The sequence below is a fragment of the Bos indicus x Bos taurus genome, chromosome X, assembly GCF_003369695.1.
Source record: "Bos indicus x Bos taurus breed Angus x Brahman F1 hybrid chromosome X, Bos_hybrid_MaternalHap_v2.0, whole genome shotgun sequence".
NCBI lineage: Eukaryota > Metazoa > Chordata > Mammalia > Artiodactyla > Bovidae > Bos > Bos indicus x Bos taurus.
Window position 1 is genome coordinate 43,813,051 of NC_040105.1, and position 17,460 is coordinate 43,830,510.

At 41.9% G+C, this 17,460-nt stretch overlaps 1 protein-coding gene and 1 pseudogene across 1 annotated transcript in view; both read left to right on the top strand.

Annotated features, from left to right (window-relative positions):
- Positions 1 to 485: 485 nt before the first annotated feature.
- LOC113887125 lies at positions 486 to 1,802 on the top strand (annotated as a pseudogene).
- Positions 1,803 to 10,930: 9,128 nt separating this feature from the next.
- The window catches only part of LOC113888031, a 54,802-nt gene continuing 48,272 nt past the window's right edge, over positions 10,931 to 17,460 (top strand). The window contains exons 1-2 of the mRNA XM_027535382.1: positions 10,931 to 11,057; positions 14,463 to 14,538. Of these exons, the coding sequence (XP_027391183.1) occupies positions 10,931 to 11,057; positions 14,463 to 14,538 (203 nt within the window). The remainder of the gene's footprint in view (positions 11,058 to 14,462; positions 14,539 to 17,460) is intronic.

Below are 17,460 nucleotides of genomic sequence, written 5' to 3' on the forward strand. Positions count from 1 at the left end.
GACTCTTGAGAGTCCCTTGGACTGCAAGGAGATCCAACAAGTCCATCCTCAAGGAAATCAGTCCTGAATATTCATTAGAAGGACTGATGCTGAAGCTGAAACTCCAAAACTTTGGCCACCTGATGCGAAGAACTGACTCATTGGAAAAGACCGTGATGCTGGGAAAGACTGAAGGCAGGAGGAGAAGGGGATGACACGGGATGAAATGGTTGGATGGCATCACCGATTCAATGGACATGAGTTTGAGCAAGCTCTAGGAGTTCATGATGGACAGGGAAGCCTGGTGTGCTGTAGTCCATGGGGTTACAAAGAGTTGGACACGACTGAGCAACTGAACTGAACTGAACTGAACTGATATATCTACCAACTAGATTTGAGTTAAAATTTTGCCATGCTAGTGTGTTACTTACCTCTTAGCTTATCAGGAACAATAACCGGGACCCATGTCTACTCCTGTTTCCTGCGCCTGCTGACCCGTAACCACCATGCGTGTGTGCATCTCCATCCACATTGGCCAGGATGGTGTCCAGATTGGCAATGCTTTCTAGGAGCTCTACAGCCTCATGGCCAGATGCCAAGTGACAATATTGGGGGAGGAGACTCCTTCAAAACCTTCTTCAGTGAGACAGGTGCTGGCAAGCATGTGCTTAGGGCAATATTTGTAGACATGGAACCCACAGTCATTGATGAGATTCTCACTGGCACCTACCGCCAGCTCTTCCACCCTGAGCAGCTCATCACAGGCAAAGAAGATGCTGCCAATAACTATGCCCAAGGTCACTGCACCATTGGCAAGGAGATCATTGACCTCTTCTTGGGCCAAATTCGGAAACTGGCTGACTAGGGCACAGGTCTTCAGGGCTTCTTGGTTTTCCACAGCTTTGGTGGGGGAACTGGTTCTAGGTTCACCTCCCTGCTGATGGAACGTCTCTGTCGATTATAGCAAGAAGTCCAAGTTGGAGTTATCCATTTACCCAGCCCCCCAGGTTTCCACAGCTGTATTTGAGCCCTACAACATCCTCACCACACCCCACCCTGGAGCACTCTGATTGTGCCTTCATGGTAGACAATGAGGCCATCTATGACATCTGTTGTAGAAATCTTGACATTGAGCACCCAACCTACATGAATCTTAACTACCTTATTAGCCAGATAGGGTCCTTCATCACTGCTTCCCTGAGGTTTGATGAAGCCCTGAATGTGGATCTGACAGAGTTCCAGACCAACCTGGTGCCCTATCCCTGCATCCACTTCCCTCTGGCCACATATGCCCCTGTCATCTCTGCTGAGAAAACCTACCATGAACAGCTTTTCTGTAGCAGAGATCACCAATGCTTGCTTTGAGCCAACCAGCCGGATGATGAAATGTGACCCTCACCATGGTAAATACATGGCCTTCTGCCTGTTGTACCATGGCAATGTGATTCCCAAAGATGTCGATGCTGTCATTGCCACCATCAAGACCAAGCACAGCATCCAGTTTGTGCCCCACTGGCTTCAAGGTTGGCAGTAATTACCAGCCTCCCACTGTGGTACTTGGCAGAGTCCTGGCCAAAGTACAGTGAGCTGTGTCCAGGTTGAGCAACACCACAGCCATTGCTGAGGCCTGGGCTTGCCTGGACCACAAGTTTGACCTGATGTATGCCAAGCGTGCCTTTGTTCACTGGTACGTGGGTGAGGGCATGGAGGAAGGAGAGTTTTCTGAGGCCCAGGAGGACATGGCTGCCCTTGAGAAGGATTGTGAGGAGGTTGGTGTGGATTCTGTTGAGGTAGAGGGAGAGGAAGAAGGAGAGGAATACTAATTACCATTCCTTTGAGCGCTGCAGCATGTCATACTCAGCATCAGCATTAGTTGACAGGTATAAAAACTTTCTGACTAGATTGTCTTCAGTTTCAACTATGATCATGTATTGCTTTTCCATGTGTGTCTGTAAGACTTATGTCCTGTCTCAAAAGTAAAGATTTTAAGAAAGAAAAAAAATTTATTTTGACCTAATAGTCTTTTCTATCAAGTATCATGATATCACACTCCTGATGTTTTTGAACATGTATCTCCCAAGAATAAGGATATTTTCTTATATCACCACAATGCCATTTCACACCTAAGAAAAGTAATGATATTTACTTTAAAATATCTACTATGTAATCCATATTCAAATCTCCTCAATTGTCCAAATGTGTTTTATACAGCTACTTTTATTTCAAAAAATGATCCAAAGTTAATGAAATGCATTTTTTTGTAATTTCTTTGTTGTTGTTTTTTAACCTAAAACTGTCTCCATGTCTTTTAAATTTGCATTTCAATGACTTTGAAGAGGGAAGATCAATTTGTAGCCCTGTAGAATGTCTTCCATCTTTCTGGATTTGACTGTTTCCTTGTGGTATCATTTAACTTATTCTCCTAGACACTCCCATGCAAAAGGTTGAAAGACAATAATATTTCATATGCTGTTTACTTCATACTGTGTCATACAAGGAGTACAAAATATCAGACTGCCACGCTCTTAGTGTCATTAAATTTGATTCCTGACTTAAAATGACAACCACCAGATTTCTCCATTGCAAAGGTACACTTTTCCCTTTATAACAAGAAATTATCTCTGAGGTAACAATTTGGCACCATGCAACAAACCTATTTATCAACAGCTTGACATTTAATGGTTTTGCCATCCATTGATAACCTCTTTCTGAATCAATTGTGTCACTACCATTTGCACAATGGTGACTTTATAATTTGATCATCCATTATATTTATCAGTTGTAATTCTTAAGAAGCTTCTCTGTTCACTTAAAATAAGAGAAATACTTAACTTTTTTTCGAATTACAAATCTTTGGAGAAAAAGTTAATGCAAAGATCATCATCAGGCAGGTTTGATCCCTGGTGGGGGAAGTAAGATCCCACAAGCCAAGGGGCATGGCCCCCCAAAAAAGTCATTTTTAATGCTGGCAAATGAATGGTTTTTCTTTCTCTTTCTTGTTTTTATTATCAATATAAATGTATGAATTTTGTCCTTCTCCAGGGGATCTTCCTGACCCAGGAATTAAACCCAGGTCTCCCGCATTGCAGGCAAATTCTCTACCAGCTGAGCCACCAGGGGAGCCCTTACTTATTTATAATCAATTATATTTATCATCATCATCATCATTAATGTGTGGCTGAATTACACTGATTCCATTTTGTCAGTTCCATTTTGATACCAGCCTGCAGTCTTTACCCCTTCCCCTTTCCACATAACTGAGCTTTAGCTTACTCAGAAGGAATGCACTCAAGCCAGAGAAGTTCCCTGTCAACTTCTACTCTTGCCTTCATCTGATCTGAAAAGTGGAAGAGTGCCTTTTGCTGAAACAGATGGTTAATGGTCATGAGACACCTCCCACCCCAGGGAGAACCCCTCTAGTTTCCATCCATGCAGATGTGTTTCTCCCTAGTAGTCAGATTCTATTTTTAGCTTTGGCCCATTTAAATTCTCCTGTACCCCTTTCTGCAGTGTGGAGTGCAGCTGTGAATGCCTCTGGATGATCATCTGCCCAGTCCTGCCTGTATGTAAGTTACCCATAATAAACTTCATAATTGTACTTTATGGAGTAGCTTGCTTCATTTTTCAAAGTTCCTTCTCATTTTGGGGGATATTATTCAACATCTCCACCTCCCAGCCATTATCATTACTTGATGCTCAAATTGCTCAGTCAAATTGGCCAGTGGGAACACCTTCAGTATGATGCCGATCTTAGAGGTTTCTTATTTTTGTTTTGCTCTCTGCCAGAAGGCAACCCAGGCTTATCTTAAACATTTTCTGCCTTAGGTCTGGAGTCAGCTATCTCTCCAAGAAGCCTTGATTCCTTTTAGTGAGAAATAGAATTCAGAAACCAAAATGTAGGTGCTAAATGTTCTCATTGCTGTTGGGTGCACAGGCATGGAGTCTAGACCAGGGGTCAGAAAACAGCAAACTATGGACCTTAAACTACTGCCTGTTTTTGTAAATAAAATTTTCCTGGAACTTAGTCATGCTCATTTGTTTACACATTGTCTGTGGCTGCTTTCACACACTAAGAACAGAGTTGAATACTTGCAATAGAAACAATATGACCTGCAAAGCCTGAACTGTTTACTATCTAGCCATTTACAGAAAAAGTTTGCCAACCCTGGTGTAAACATGTAGAAATTATATTTTACTGTAATAACATTCTATGTTTTTAATTCAAATTGGACCTCAAGTGATTTCTTAATGCCTTTGATTTTTATATTTGTTCCTCTGCTTGACTGAAATTCTTGATTCTTAATAAAATGAACATACTTACATATTTTGCTTTTCCCTACAGTAGATAAAAATAGTTTCAAAATTGCAATGTCAGTATTACTTCTGAAAATAAAATGACTGAGGAAAGTTTAAGGTGTCTTTGTAGCCTTTTATGTCTTTATGATATATTCCACCAAGAATGTACAGTATTGTGCTCAAGTCATTTAAAATAAATCTTTTCTCTGTGGGTAATGCTACTGATTTGATATACTCTAAAGGTTCATCTATTTCACTTCATATTTAATTTGGGGATTTGCTTTACATACTTTTTTATACTGATATTATTTTGGAATATGTAAAGCACAATTCTAAAAGAGAATTTTAACAGGCTTATTAGAAATTAATAAATTAAGACTATAAAACACCAGTAGGAAACTATAGGAGACTTAGGCAATACAATTAGCAAGCTTGAGAAAGCTATCTAGTTAAATTCATGAAGTTAATACAGTCTTGATATCAATAACAAAAAAGAGAGTGTAGAAAAAGTATAGGCCAATCACACTTACAAAGACTGGTATTCAAACCTCTAACTACAAAAAAAATTAGCAAACCAAATTCAGTGGTATGTGTGTGTTAGGTATTTGATAGATGGGTAGATAGACAGATAGACAGGGAAGCAATATGACATGGAAGCTGAAACAGTAGACTATGAAGCCAGAATGCATAAATTTTGAATCTCAAGTTTCACTAATTACTATCTGTGTAACTCAAGTAAATCATTTAACTTTTCTTTTCCTTAGTTTCTTCCTGTGCAAAATGGAGATAATAATAGTAACTATCCTATAGGGTTGTTGCAAGGCATCAGTCAATTAGCATATGTAAAATACCTCACACAGAGAGTGTTATATCAGGGTCTGCTGCTATTGTTTCTGTTTTTATTACATCCATAGAGTGGTTGCCGCTCATAGTTTCCACCCAGAGTTAGCCATTCTTGAGGTTAAGGGCTCCAGTGATGTATGAGGGACATAAGACTAGGTTAACAGTTCTGACTTGAAAACAGTAAAATGATGGGGATTTCCCACAGAGTGCAGAGTGGTAGACCTCACCTCCCCAAATCTGTCTCATCCACTTATAGGGACAACAGTGATGACACCAGGAAGCCAAACAGATGAAGCCACGTCACCTAAGTGCCCCAGCCAGTGTCCCACGTCTGGAAGGCAATGTATTAATAGCACAGTGTTAAGGAGAGAGGAAAGCTGAGCACTGAAGAATTGATGCTTTTGAACTGTGGTGTTGGAGAAGACTCTTGACAGTCCCTTGGACTGCAAGGAGTTCCAACCAGTCCATTCTAAAGGAGATCAGCCCTGAGTGTTCTTTGGAAGGAATGATGCTAAAGCTGAAACTCCAGTACTTTGGCCACCTCATGTGAAGAGTTGACTCATTGGAAAAGACTCTGATGCTGGGAGGGACTGGGAGCAGAAGGAGAAGGGGACAACAGAGGATAAGATGGCTGGATGGCATCACCGACTCTATGGATGTGAGTTTGAGTGAACTCCGGGAGTTGGTGATGGACAGGGAGGCCTGGCGTGCTGCAATTCATGGGGTCGCAAAGAGTCGGACACGGCTGAGCAACTGAACTGAACTGAACTGAAGGAGAGAGGATTCTAGATTCAGAGTGCCTGAGTTTAAAACCTGACTCTATTGTATTCAAAGCATTACCTATTGCAAGATTCTTAATCTTGCTAAGTCTCACTCTGCCTATCTCTAAAACAGAAATTATATTAGTATTACATCATTGATTTGCAGGGATTAAATAAAATAATACATGCCAATCACTTAGTGCCTGGCTCTAAGTGTTAGCTATCATTATTATTCTCTACACTGTTTATGAACTTGTCATCCTAGCATTGCCTTTAGCAATGAGGACCGTTTTCCTCTCTCCTGGTCCTGAGGAAACGGCAGTGGTGGACAACAGGAGAGATTTCAGTAGCCACACAGATTCAGAAAGTTAGAACTGGAGGAAGGGTCCTCAGTGAGTTCCCCGCCAGGCTCGCCTCTGTAAGTTGGGATGGTGCATGCGCTAAGCGGGCGCGGCGGGAGAGTAAGGCTGAGCATTTGGCTTGAATTGCTCTGAAAAGGGAAATCTGATAAGGGAGATAGCTGCATGGACTCCTATTACATATAGCCCTGGAGATCTTTTCCTCCTTCGGCTAGGCAGCAGCTCTTCCTTTCAATCACGTGACTTGAGAGATGCCAGCTCCCGATCAGTTACACAAACAGGGGCTGCTTCTCATTTTTCCCCTCTTGTTATCAACATCAGACTCTCAGTATTGCAGTGACCTGCTCAGAGGGCCTCAGACGGTTTCCAGAGTTCCCTGTGCTTGGCTGGAAACTGAGCTGCAGATGACAGAAAGCCAAATGAAATTGCTTATGCCAAAGAGGATTTGTTGAAAGGGCTGAGGGGAGCTCCGAGAAGCAAGTGATTTGCTAAACAAACAAGAGTCACAGAGGCAAAATCAGGACAGCTCCAGGGACCTCATACATTGGAAAGAAGTTCCTCAGAACCAGCGTTCGTCTCTGCAGCTGTACTCCATGTTTCTCTCTGCATCTGTGACATTCTCTCCGCCCAGCTTTTGCCCAGAAGCTGAGACCGAGGCCTTGGCAGCTTTGGGGTCCACATACATTCAAAGTGACCTCTTTCTTTTTTTGTTCTAATTAAAAACTCCTGGAGGCCACGGGCCCATCTTAGGTCACAAGTTCATCCCTGAGTCCCCTCACTGTGGCCAGGGATCAGGCCAGTTTAGTCAGGTGCCACCTCTAGCCAATCACTGTGGTAGAGGAGGTGGGGTCTGTCAGAAGATGACAATTCCCCTTTGACCCTAGGGTTAAAGGAGCATCTCCCAGAAGAAAGCAGAGTCTTGCATCAGAAGAAAGGAGGGAGGGCGCTGGGCAAAAGAAATGAATAGATAACCCTCCAGTCTCATTAGAGACACAAATCTAATCCTTGATCCCTCATACTAATCAACATGACTTCCACAGCCATTTCAGATGAATATTCATAATGCAGCAAGTCCTGATTCAACAATATATGAGAAAACATTTCCACATCCGTGAACATTATCCCTTTAAGTGTTAAAGTGTGTTCCTTTAGATAATTTTCTATAGTTTCTTTATAATATGGCAGGAACAATTGTTCCTGCTTTTATAAAAAGTGTGTCCTGAGCAAAATTTAACCCTGACTCGTCACCAAGTAAAAGTTATCAATGATTGCATATTACTGATGTTCTCCTGGACTGTTGAGGACTATAGAGCTATTTGCCCATGTACCATGGGCACCAGACTAACATGTGCTGATTTCTGAGGTTGTTTCTCAGTTTTTGGTCTCCTGTTCTCAGATGTTATTCCCCACAGTCACTGTGCCTGTCTCTAGCATCTTTTCCCCTTAAATACTTCCTCCCTTGCTTATTTGCCAATTCTAATCCACCATGCTGTGGGAAATCAGATGACCAAAAATGTTACAATATTGTGTAAAGTATTTTCAAATTCAGAAGCTAGAATTTACTTCTCTGTGAAGAAACAGCCTCTGAAAGACAGCTGAGGAACTCGTCCATGAATAAATTATGAGAGCTTTTTAACACTCATCAAAAACAACAAGTATTTCTACATACTTGTCATTTCCTTCCCTAGGTTCACTTGTCTTGGTTCACAGATGTATACTAGGTGATTGAGGTACCAAAAGTATGACTTTATAAGAACTGAGATATTTCTTGACTACTTTTCTTCATATTAGCTTTTTTCTAGATTCCATTCTCTTCCTCCCATTTTTAAATATCCAGTTGTCTGTGAGTCCTCACTCCACTATTTTGGAGTAATGGCCTGAATATTTATTTCCAAGAAGTCAAAAACATAGAACATACCCCACCCCCCACCTTAAATCAGCAAATGAATATGCAGAAAAAAATAGCATTAAAATATACACTGACCCATCAGCTTCCTGTCATGGAGAGAGAAAATTATATAGAGATGACTTTTTCTGTAAATAAATCACTATTAAGTGCTGTGATTTCAAAATGAACAGAGAGTGGTGCCAAATTCAGGAAAGTGATGAAAACATTTCCTTGTGGGAAAAGAAAGCCCACAACAACCAAAATTGCCACTGAATTGAGAAAAGATCTTTCCCATAGATAATAAAAAGAGGAGAAAAAAATCAGCCCCTTCTCTGCTCCTAAATGAGGGTCAGTTGAAATGACTATGGCCGACATGTCCCAGAAATGAAGACCTAAACTGAAAATTTCGTATCCAAAAATAACAAGTCTGGCTCTGCTTACATCTGGCTAAACAAGTCAGATTGGTGGATTCAGGGAAAAATAAAACAGATTGTATGACAGAATTAAGTAGGTATTCCAGTTCCTCAGCTGTGTAATAAATCACCCCAAAACTTAGTCGTTTAAAATAGCAACATTTATCTTGCTTACAAATTTGCAATCTAAGCAGGGCTCAGAAGGGACGACTGGTCCCTGTTCTGCTCCGTGTCAGCTGAGGTGACTCAAAGGCCAGCTCCATTTGGCATGAACAAGGGTGGCGCAAAGACTGGGGCCGGGATCCATCCAAAGCTCACCCACTCACACGTCTGGAGGTTGAGGCTGAGGAGACTCACACAGCTGTGGGTTGACACAGCTGTTGCTCCTTGGGCATCTCTCTCCACCTCTGTGTAGTCACTCTAGCATGGAGGCCTCTGGCAGCCAGAATTCTTATGTGATGGGTTTGGTATCCCAAGGCAAGAGTCTCGAGAGAGCAACAACCTGGCAGAAGCTATATTACCTTTTATGACCTACCATCAACAGTCACCCAAGGTCACTTTCTCCACATTCTATCCATTGGATGTGAGTCGTCATGGGCCACCTCACATTCAAGGGGAGGGGAGAGACTCCACCTTGGAGGTTGTAGTGTCCAATAATTTGTGGGAACTGTTTTTTTCCGTAATTTTTAAAAATTGAGGTATGTCAGTTTACAATGTTGAATTAGTTTCAAGTGTACAGCAAAGTGATTCAGTTATACATATAAATATTCTTTTTCAGATTCTTTTCCCTTACAAATTATTACAAAATATTCAGTAGAGTTTCCCGTGCTATACAGTAGGTCCTTGTTGTTTATCTATTTTATGTATAGTACTGTGTGTATGTTAATCCTAACCTCCTAATTTATCTGTCCCCCCTTCCTGATTGGTAACCATAAGTTTGTTTTCTATGTCTGTGAGTCTATTTCTGCTTTGTATATAAGTTAATTTGTATCATTTTTTTAGATTCTGCATATAAGTGACATCATATGATATTTGCCTTTCTCTATCTGGCTTACTTCACTTAGTATGATAAACTACCGTACTTTGGCCACCTCATGCGGAGAGTTGACTCATTGGAAAAGACTCTGATGCTGGGAGGGATTAGGGGCAAGAGGAGAAGGGGACGACAGAGGATGAGATGGCTGGATGGCATCACTGACTCGATGGACGTGAGTCTGAGTGAACTCCGGGAGTTGGTGATGGACAGGGAGGCCTGGCGTGCTGCGATTCATGGGGTCGCAAAGAGGAGGACACGACTGAGCGACTGATCTGATCTGATCTGATTTGGCTTACTTCACTTAGTATGATATTCTCTAGGTCCACCCAAGTTGCTGCAAAGAACACTTTAAAACACTAGTGGGTGACTCTGTCTGCCTGAGGAAGTTCAGTTCAGTTCAGTCACTCAGCCATGTCCAACTCTTTGCGACCCCATGAACTGCAGCGCACCAGGCCTCCCTGTCCATCACCATCTCCCCGAGTTCACCCAAACTCACGTCCATCGAGTCGGTGATACCATCCAGCCATCTCATTCTCTGCTGTCCCCTTCTCCTCCTGCCCCCACTCCCTCCCAGCATCAGAGTCTTTTCCAATGAGTCAACTCTTCGCATGAGGTGGCCAAAGTACTGGAGTTTCAGCTTTAGCATCATTCCTTCCAAAGAACATCCAGGACTGATCTCCTTTAGAATGGACTGGTTGGATCTCCTTGCAGTCCAAGGGACTCTCAAGAGTCTTCTCCAACACCACAGTTCAAAAGCATCAATTCTTCGGCACTGAGGAAGGGACAACAGCTATTGCTGGATCAAGCTTCTTCATGTGGCAACTCCAGACCTAATTCCATTCCCTCCTAATCATTCTGGCCAGTGAGCAGCTCTTCCTAGCATCTCTCCAAAATGCATCAACTTTCATGTATGTGCTGACTAAGTGCTAATTTGGGGATGATTCTGACAGCAAGGGAGAGAAGAAATGACTGGGCTAAGTTAGTGACTACCCCTTCCCAGAGGCCTGGCAGTGAGGCAGCTCTTCTGAGATCAAAGCAGCCTCCTACGCCCACCATTCGGGTTTTATCAGAACAAGATCCTTAAAGCCAAGGGCTCCATGGATGCCACAGTGGTGATAATTTCAGAGAACACAGTGAGGAAGTGAGAGAGCTCAGGTTTACAAGTGCCTCAGAGTCACCAGGTGGTCCCTCCATAGTCATTTATGTTCATGATGCAAGGGTTTTTAAAAATAAAAGCACTCATAATACATACTTTAGAGTTGTAAGTTACTGTGGGCTTTGTAAAGTATAGCCACATAAATCCTCTCCTTTTCTGCTCTGTTGTAGCAGAAATTTGATTACTTCTCCTCTATCAAATGGCAACAGAGGCCATTATCAAGTTCATCTTTAAGGAGGAAATTGGATCAGTCTTTGAAAAGATGGCTTCCTATGATGAAGGAGGCTTGGGCAGCTTGCTTTCAGTGGTGATGTCCATTGATCAGGGTGAGTTACCAGGTTTTTCATAAATCTCTCTCGGTACTGAAGCTAGAAGTAACTGCTCTTTTCTCTTCATTCTCGTAGCACAATGATTACACCTTTATTTCACATTTGTTCTCTTCCAGGTGCCGTTTTGATTAGCTCTTTTCACATCCCTACCCTCACAAGTAATTTGTGAACTTTTGAGCATTAAGAACCATTTTATTCCATTATTACTCCCCAAAGCACCCACGTGATGCCTTGCATGTTTATGTTTGTTGAGGAGTGAATGTATAAGTGAATAAGTGAATGGTCATGAAAATGTTTTATACAGAGCCTAAGAACATTAAAAAATGTGGAACTGTTTAGTCAGCCATAAAAAAAGAACACAGTACTGTTAACATAACACAACATGAATGAACCTTGAAAACATTATGTTAAGGGAAAGAAATTCACAAAAAAATCACATATTGTATGATTCCATTTATATGAAACATCTAGAATAGACAAGTCTTTAGAGATAGAAAGCAAATTAGTATTTGGTTAAGGTGGCAAGGGGAATGAATTGAGGGGAAATGGAAAGTGACCTAATGAGAATAGGGTTTCTTTGGGGATGACAAAAATGTTTTAAAATTGTAAGAATGGTTATGCAAATCTGTGCACTGAAAACTACTGAATTATATACTTTAAATAGGTGAATTGTATGTTATGTTAATCATCTCAATAAAAATATATAACTATAAAATATGTGAAGATGTATGTCACTCAGTTGTGTCTGACTCTTTGCAACCCCATGATCTGTAACCCACCAGGCTCCCCTGTCCGATGGAATTCTCCAGGCAAGAATACTCGAGTGGGTTGTCATGCCCGCCTCCAGGGGATCTTCCCAACCAAGGGATTGAACCCAGGTCTCCCACATTGCAGGCAGATTCTTTACCATCTGAGCCACCAGGGAAGTCCATAAAGTATGTGAAGATGTATGAATATCACACTCATAATGGTGGAAGATGTCTCTTCTAACTAGAAAATACTAAGAAAAAATGAAATAAAAGCATATTATCTTGTTTATGGTATGAAGAAATACTTCAATATCACCATCTATCTGGACCTAAAGATGATTATACTAAGTGAAATTAGACAGAGAGAGATGAATGTCATATGATGTCACTTACATGTAGAATCTATGAAATGATACAAATGAACTTATTTACAAAACAAAAACAGACTCACAGACATAGAAAACAAAGTTATAGTTACCAAAGGGGAAAAGGGGTTTGGGAGGAATAAATTAGAGTTTGGGATTGACAGATACAAACAACTAAATATAAAACAGATAAACAATAAAGTCCTACTGTATAAGATATTTAATATCTTATAATAAGCTATAATGGAAAAGAAAAAAATATTCTCATCTATCACTTTTGATAAGCATGTGCTTGGTGCATCTTAGTGGGCCTACATCAATATTTTCATCATTCTCATCAACAGAGAACAGACTTAATATTTTACAGCAATTTTATGACCATTTCTTTTGAAAATTGCATGGGTATTATGAAAGACTCATTATTTTAATAAGCTGGATTTATAGAAGACATTTCTAGTGTAAAATGAAGAGGCGCCTCATCATACTTTCATTGTAAATGACTTTTCATATTGCCAACTCAATTATTATGGTTCTGAGACACTGAACCCAGAAAATCATTTCAGAGTCAAGAATGCTTGATTTGTAAGATGTGAAATGAATGAATGTCTTTGCTTTGAATTACTGTGAAAACCAAAGATAGACAACCCATTACCTTTTGGAGGGAAGAAGACTAAAGGCCAATGACATGAGACTAATTCTTCACCTCATGGTCAAGGAGCTCATTGTCCATGTAAAAAAAACAAATCATGAGTTTCATATAAGGGACAATGCCACTCACTCTATAAGCAGAATAGAGGATGATTTGACTTCTTTGAGGTCATGGGGCCCTGAGTCCCTGCTGGTGCAACCTGGAGCCAGGAGAAAGAGAGTGGGTTTCCATGCACCTGGCTCCTAGCGACTGCCATTCTAACTCAGTTAAGGTTGGGCCACAGCCCTCCCATTCCCCTATCCTGGAGTCATCTGATCTGCTTTCTGAATTTCAATGCACAGAAACAATCTCACTGGGAATTTACCTGGTGGTCCTGTGGTTAAGGATCTGCCTTGCTGTGCGGGGGATTCAGGTTCATCCCTGGCCAGGGAAATAAGATCCCATAAACCACAGGGAAACTGAGCCCACACAACCACAACTAGGGAGCCCATGTGCTGCAGCAATAGAACCCACATGCTGCAACTAAGACCCGACACAGCCAAGTAAATAAATACCATCTCAAGATAATTTTTAAAAAGGAAAAAGAAATAATCTCATTCAATTAGTGTAATAGAAGAATCCCACCTGCTGTAAGGGACACAAGATTCTTTTAAAAACAATTTATTTATTTTTTGCTTCACTGGGTCTTCGTGTGCTGGCTTTCTCTAGTTTCGGTGCACGGGCTTCTTATCGTACTGGCTTCTCTTGTTGCAGAGCACAGGCTCTAGGTGCGTTGAGTTTCAGTAGTTGCAACTTTCAGGCTCTAGAGCATGGGCTTAGTAGCTGTGGTGCATGGATCTAGTTGCTCAGAGGCATGTCGAATCTTTCTGGACCAAGGATTGAACCCATGTCCCCTGCACTGGCAGGCAGATTTTTATCCACTGTGCCACCAGGGAAGTCCAGGGGCACACATTTTGCTCAAAAGTAAACACCTCTGGGAGAAATGGAGAGGGCAAAGCAGATGTCATTCCTCTTCATCTTTGGGAAGGGATGGGCCTTGAATAGAAAAAAAAAAAAAATGGGAAGATCATCCTCGATTTAGGGTTTGTTCCACATGTAACTTACATTGGGTCATGCCCCCAAAGGAAGAAACAAGTTCATTACAGTGAGGAATACCAGTCACACTCCAAACCCTCAAAATTCATCTGAATCCCAGAACTACTATTTCCCTTCCTGGCAGTTTGAGGGTCCTTGAGACTCCACTTGCATCCTGTGAATTTCCTTCTTCTTACCTTTCACTCTACATCTTCTCATGGCTTCTGTGCTGACACTTGCCAACCCAAGCCCCAGCTACTCCTCCTGGCTCCTAAGTTCTCACTTTCCTAACCATGCGATGCTACATCTTCAGCTGAAAGGTGGGGAGAGGGCCCATCTGTCTCCAGGGTGTCTTTGTTCAGAGGCACAAAGCAGAGCCCAGGATCCCTGCTCCAGGCTCTTCCTGAAACCCTCTAGACAGAGGACCACAACCTCCACCAGTCTCTGCATTTTCCCTTAGACACCTAGGCCTAGTCCCTTGGGAAGCTCCAACATGACACGGTGCAAGGGGCACTGCTTACTGCCAATGATGAATGTCCTCTCCCTGTGATATCCTGTCCCTCAGGCTGTGCCCTGCTCCTCTTCCTTCAATGTGAACTCCTGATCCATCCATTCCTGTCCAGCACATTAAGAGATGCTTGGTAAGCTCCAGATTTGGGGTGTTATAGCCCTGATGATTGAGGGGTACAAATGTCAGAAGCCATTAACATGAAGAGGTATATTGCACACACCCAAAACAGACCATTCCAAGTGGCCAGCTAACATGAGCTGAAAGGGTCACTGCCAGCATGCAGGAGTTTAAGGGATCCAAGAAGAAAGATCTCAAGGCCTGAGAAAGCCAGAAGGAGCTGCATTCAAAGAAGTCCATCCAGACATGTGGTTCTGGGGTGGGGTTTCAAAAGCAGAGGTGGAAAGTCACAACTATGCCTGGGAACCCAGAGCTGCCTGTATTGAAAGGGCAGAGTATTAACCACTGGACTGCCAGGGAAGTCCCAGTAAAAGCTTTAGAAAAGCTAAGAAGCCCTGGAGCTCAGGTTACTTGGTTGAGGTGGCATAAGCCACACCACTTCTGTCACCCAGTGCCCTATGATGGCCATTCCCCAGGTCACGAAGAACTCTTCCATAGCTCAGCCTTCAATGGCTACACAATAAATACTTCTCCACGTGGATAAACCAAAGTGCTTCCATTATTTTCCTGCTATTGGACATCCTGACTGCCTCCAATTTTCCACAAAGCTTTTTCCTTCTTTTTAAATTAAAGCCAACCCTAGCAGCAGTATGGAATCCACATTGGATAAGAGGGAGAGACTCACTCAAGACCAATGTAGCCAGTTATGGGACAATGGTTAAGAATGAGATATTGACTCCAAGTGGAGGCAGAAGAAAGAGGAGAGAATAGACCAAAGCAGATTTGCAAGAGAAAAGACATTTGGGCTCCTTTGAAATATCTGTTTTAATCCACAACCATAGCTTCAACTTTTAGTTTCAAGTCATGGCAACTTAACCAAGACTAATTTGTTAACCTGCCTTCTTTTTTTAATTTTGCTTTTATTGGAGTATCAGTTCAGTTGCTCAGTCATGTCTGACGCGTTGCAAACCCATGCACTGCAGCACGCCAGGCTTCCCTGTCCATCACCAACTCCTAGAGCTTGCTCAAACTCATGTCCATCAAGTCGGTGATGCCATCCAACCATCTCATCCTCTGTCATCCCCTTCTCCTCCCACCTTCAATCTTTCCCAGCATCAGGGTCTTTTTCAAATGAGCCAGTTCTTTGCATCAGGGAGCCAAAGTATTAGAGTTTCAGCTTCAGCATCAGTCCTTCCAATGAATATTCAGGATTGATTTCCTTTAGGATGGGCTAGTTGGATCTCCTTGCAGTCCAAGGGACTCTCAAGAGTCTTCTCCAACACCACAGTTCAAAAGCATTAATTCTTCGGTACTCAGCTTTCTTGACAGTCCAACTCTCACATCCATACATGACCACTGGAAAAATCATAGTTTTGACTAGATGGACCTTTGTTGGCAAAGTAATGTCTCTGCTTTTGAATATGCTGTCTAGGTTGGTAATAGCTTTTCTTCCAAGGAGAAAGTGTCTTTTAATTTCATGGCTGCAGTCACCATCTGCAGTGATTTTGGAGCTGCCCAGAATAATGTCTGTCACTGTTTCTACTGTTTCTCCATCTATTTGCCATGGAGTGATGGGACCAGAGGCCATGATCTTAGTTTTTCGAATGTTGAGTTTTAAGCCAGCTTTTTCACTCTCTTCTTTCACTCTCATCAAGAGGCTCTTTAGTTCCTCTTCCCTTTCTGCCATAAGGATGGTGTCATCTGCATATCTGAGGTTACTGATATTTCTCCCAGCAATCTTGATTCCAGCTTGTGCTTCATCCAGCCTGGCACTTCATATGATGTACTCTGCATATAAGTTCAATAAGCAGGGTGACAATATATAGCCTTGACATACTCCTTTTCCTATTTGGAACCAGTCTGTTGTTCCATGTCCAGTTCTAACTGTTGCCTCTTAACCTGCATACAGATTTCCCAGGAGGCAGGTCAGGTGGTCTGGTATTCCCATCTCTTTCAGAATTTTCACATAGAATTTTCTACAGTTTGTTGTGATATACATAGTCAAAGGTTTTGGAGTAATTGATAAAACAGAAATAGATGTTTTTCTGGAACTCTCTTGCTTTCTTGATGATCCAACAGATGTTGGCCATTTGATCTCTGGTTCCTCTGTGCTTTCTAAAACCAGCTTGAACATCTGGAATTTCATGGTTCACATACTGTTGAAGCTTGGCTTGGAGAATTATGAGCATTACTTTGTTAGCCTGTGAGATGAGTGCAATTGTGCAGTAGTTTGAGCATTCTTTGGCATTGCCTTTCTTTGGGACTGAAATGAAAACTGACCTTTTCCAGTCCTGTGGCCACTGCTGAGTTTTCCAAATTTGCTGGCATATTGAGTGCAACACTTTCACAGCATCATCTTTTAGGATTTTAAATAGTTCAACTGGAAATTCCATCACTTCCACTAGCTTTGTTCATAGCCATCCTTCCTAAGGCCCACTTGACTTCACATTCCAGGATGTCTGGCTCTAGGTGAGTGATCACACCGTCATGATTATCTGGATCATGAAGATCTTTTTTGTATAGTTCTGTGTATTCTTGCCACCTCTTCTTAATATCTTCTGCTTCTGTTAGGTCCATACCATTTCTGTCCTTTATTGTGCCCATCTTTGCATGAAATGTTCCCTTTGTATCTCTACTTTTCTTGAAGAGATTTCTAGTCTTTCCCATTCTATTGTTTTCCTCTATTTCTTTGCACTGATTGCTGAGGAAGGCTTTCTTTTCTCTCCTCGCTATTCTTTGGAACTCTGCATTCAGATGGGCATATCTTTCCTTTTCTCCTTTGCCTTTCACTTCCTTCTTTTCTCAGCTATTTGTAAGGCCTCCTCAGACAACCATTTTGCCTTTTTGAACTTCTTTTTCTCAGGGATGGTTTTGATCACTGCCTCCTGTACAATATTATGTACTTCTGTCCATAGTTCATCAGGCACTCTGTCTA